The 3,076-nt window shown below is 50.4% G+C and overlaps 1 protein-coding gene across 1 annotated transcript; it reads left to right on the top strand.

The window, feature by feature from the left end:
- Nucleotides 1–471: 471 nt before the first annotated feature.
- LOC130473790 (transmembrane protein 121) lies at nt 472–1,543 on the top strand. Its single transcript, XM_056845385.1, has one exon. It carries the CDS (start codon nt 482–484, stop codon nt 1,418–1,420), a length of 939 nt encoding a protein of 312 aa, XP_056701363.1. The 5' UTR covers nt 472–481; the 3' UTR covers nt 1,421–1,543.
- Nucleotides 1,544–3,076: the final 1,533 nt, after the last annotated feature.

The raw sequence follows: 3,076 nt of genomic DNA, 5'->3' as shown, positions 1-3,076 counted from the left end.
TGGGGTGAAAAGTCCAATGGGATCCAACAAAGGGAATCACAAGTGAAAGAAAGAGAGGTTTTCCAAAAGAACTTTTACAGGTACTGAGGGTCGCCCTAAGAAAACAGTTCAGTCCCCAGGGGGGCCCAATGGAGCATTTGTCTGAGACCTTTTCATGCGGGAACCTCGCTTCACAGACAGCAAAGGCTTTTGGATTAATGATCGCGCCAGACGTGTTGTAGTTCTGGGTCGCTACAGCCTGAGGGAATCCCATGAAATATCAAGCTCATCTGTTGTTGCCTCACTAGGACTCCTTTTCTTCCTAAACTCCTTGGAGGAAGGGCAGGATTAAAAACCTGCCCCCCCAAAACAAACCAGGGACAAGCCTGTCGCCCACCAGGTGGTACTCCATTAGTAATGAATGTAGGGCTGACCTCGTAGTAACACCCGGAGGCCGGAATAAGAGAGAGAGAGAGAGAGAGAGCAGTTCCATCATCCCACCATGGTGCTTCCACCCCCGGACAAACGTCACGTGTGTCTCACCACTATTGTCATCATGACCAGCATGGCATTCATGGATGCCTATCTGGTGGAGCAGAACCAAGGACCCCGTAAAATTGGTGTCTGCATCATCGTTCTGGTGGGGGACATCTGTTTTCTGATTGTGCTGCGCTACGTGGCCGTGTGGGTGGGGGCCGAGGTGAAGACGGCAAAGCGCGGCTACGCCATGATCCTCTGGTTCCTCTACATCTTTGTGCTGGAGATAAAACTGTATTTTATATTCCAGAATTACAAGGCCGATAAGAGGAACCTGGAGACGGTGGCCAGGAAGGCCCTGACCTTGTTGCTCTCCATCTGCGTACCAGGATTATACCTGGTGCTAGTGGCCTTGGATAGCATGGAGTACATACGCACCTTCCGGAAGAAAGAGGATTTGCGGGGTCGCCTCTTCTGGGTCGCCTTAGACCTCCTGGATATCTTAGACATTCAAGCCAACCTGTGGGAACCGCACAAAACCGGGCTGCCGATCTGGGCAGAAGGACTCATGTTCTTCTACTGCTACATCCTCCTCCTCATCCTACCTTGCGTTTCTCTCAGCGAGATCAGCATGCAAGGGGAGCACATCGCTCCCCAGAAAATGATGCTCTACCCCGTCCTGAGCCTGGTGACCATCAACATCGTCACCATCTTCATCCGGGCCATCAACATGGTCTTGTTCCAAGACAGCCGGGTCTCCACCATCTTCATCGGCAAGAACATCATCGCCATCGCCACCAAAGCCTGCACTTTCCTCGAGTACAAGAAGCAGGTGAAGGAATTCCCGCAGAACGCCATTGCGTTAGAGCTGCAGCAGAACTCGGTGCCCCACAACCAGACTGTCCACAGTACGCAAGGCATTGGCCACGAGCCCTCACCGACCAGGGAGATCTTGGATACATGACGGGGGCCCGCGGACACCCGCACTTGCTGACGTTTTCTTGGGGGAGGGGGAGGGGGCAGGAGAGGGGATTCTGCTCTCGTCCCAGCACTGAGAGCTGCACCTGGGCACAAGCTTTTGATCAAAAAGGTGGAATGTCCCCTGCATCTCAGGTATTTCCTAGGGGCCCTCTAGAAACAAAACATAACCAAATGAACCTTCGGAGAAGAACCTTGCCCCAGAATCTTATCTTTTATATCTGTTCCTTGTGCTTCAATAAGCCGGGGATGACCATTTTTGTTAGAAGAGTCTTTTTTAAATGTGGGGGGGGGGAGGGATATGCAGGGGTGGGGTGGAAAGATCAGGAGTGGAGCTTGAACCAGTAGAACTGTAACCTTCGATGTCCTACTGAAAATGGCTGTGTTTACAGTTTCTGGATATATTTTTTAAAAAAGGAAACTCCACCTGTTTAATCATGGCTAGGAATTCTGGTTGAACTTTGATTATTTAAAAAAATATATCTTTAATCATTTGATCCCTGGACTGTTCTGTTCAACCGCACCCAGCAAACACCCAGCAAACAGGCTGGGAAGTCCATAGCTCCAAAGCGATACGCCAGCCCCATTGGGGAAAGCATTTGACAAACTAACATCTAGAGTCACTCTGGCGCTTCATCACATGATTCAGAACGATCTTTCTGTTTTTAGGAGAGTCTCTTTTCTTTCGTTCCCCAATGCCATTCCTGGCAGCATGAAAGAAGAGTAGGAGGTACGGGCAGCTGCCAGGTGTGGTTACAAGTAGAACTCGTGGCCGTTGGGCCGATGCAGATTCATTTTATTCCAGCAGTAGCTGAAATTATAATGATACTGCTTTTCTATAAACCGGGACATTGCACTCCAGGGGTTGGGACCTTCAGGTGGGTCATGAAACCCCTTTGACCGGATCGTGAGTGCCAAACTTTCCTGTTGCCTTTTGGAAGGACTTGCTATGTATGGAGCAAAAGTGCCATGTTTCCTGCCTCTCTTTGCATGCACACTAAAAAAAGGAGTGGGAAGGCAGATAAAGTCCCTCAGTGGCGGGGGGAGGAGGATTCCTCCATGGGTCTGACCTTAGCTTGGTCCTTGCTATGGTACACCTCCTGGTGCTTGGCTTGTGTTTCTCAGCCCCAGCTCTTCTTGGTCTATTGCCCATGGATCCTGGCCTTGACGCCGGTGAGATATCTCTGGCTCTTCCTATCGCATTACTCCGATGGCATGTGACTTCCCGTCACTTGCTTGCAGGTCCCATGCCCAGTAGATCGAGGGTCTCGAAAGGATGAAGATGGTTGCTGTAAGCCACAGGATGGTTTAGCTTGGCCAGTCCCCGTGTTCAGTTCATAGGAGCTGCCAAGTGATGGGAGTTGGGAGCAGCCAGATGTAAGGATAAAAATGTCTTCAGAAAATGATTCTAGCCTGGTGGAGTGGTAGGTTAGGGTTCCCCCACTGTCTCAGCAAATGGTAGGAGATTTTGGGAAAGGTGCCTGGGGTGGGCAGAGTTTGGAGATGATGTGCTGCTGTCACTCATGGGTGACACAGTAGGCTGCCTTCGCCAGTCCCTATGCACTAGTCTCTGTGGTAAATACCATAGAGATTAGGGAAAATTCCTAGAGTGTCACTGTGTGAAGGCCATTTTTTCATTGCT

Source organism: Euleptes europaea, chromosome 2 (assembly GCF_029931775.1).
Source record: "Euleptes europaea isolate rEulEur1 chromosome 2, rEulEur1.hap1, whole genome shotgun sequence".
Classification (NCBI taxonomy): Eukaryota; Metazoa; Chordata; class Lepidosauria; order Squamata; family Sphaerodactylidae; genus Euleptes; species Euleptes europaea.
This window is presented reverse-complemented; position numbering and strand designations above follow the sequence as displayed.

What these genes read in the sequence shown, in the direction of transcription:
- LOC130473790 (XM_056845385.1), top strand. Translation starts at nt 482, where the DNA reads ATGGTGCTTCCACCCCCGGACAAACGTCACGTGTGTCTCACCACTATT.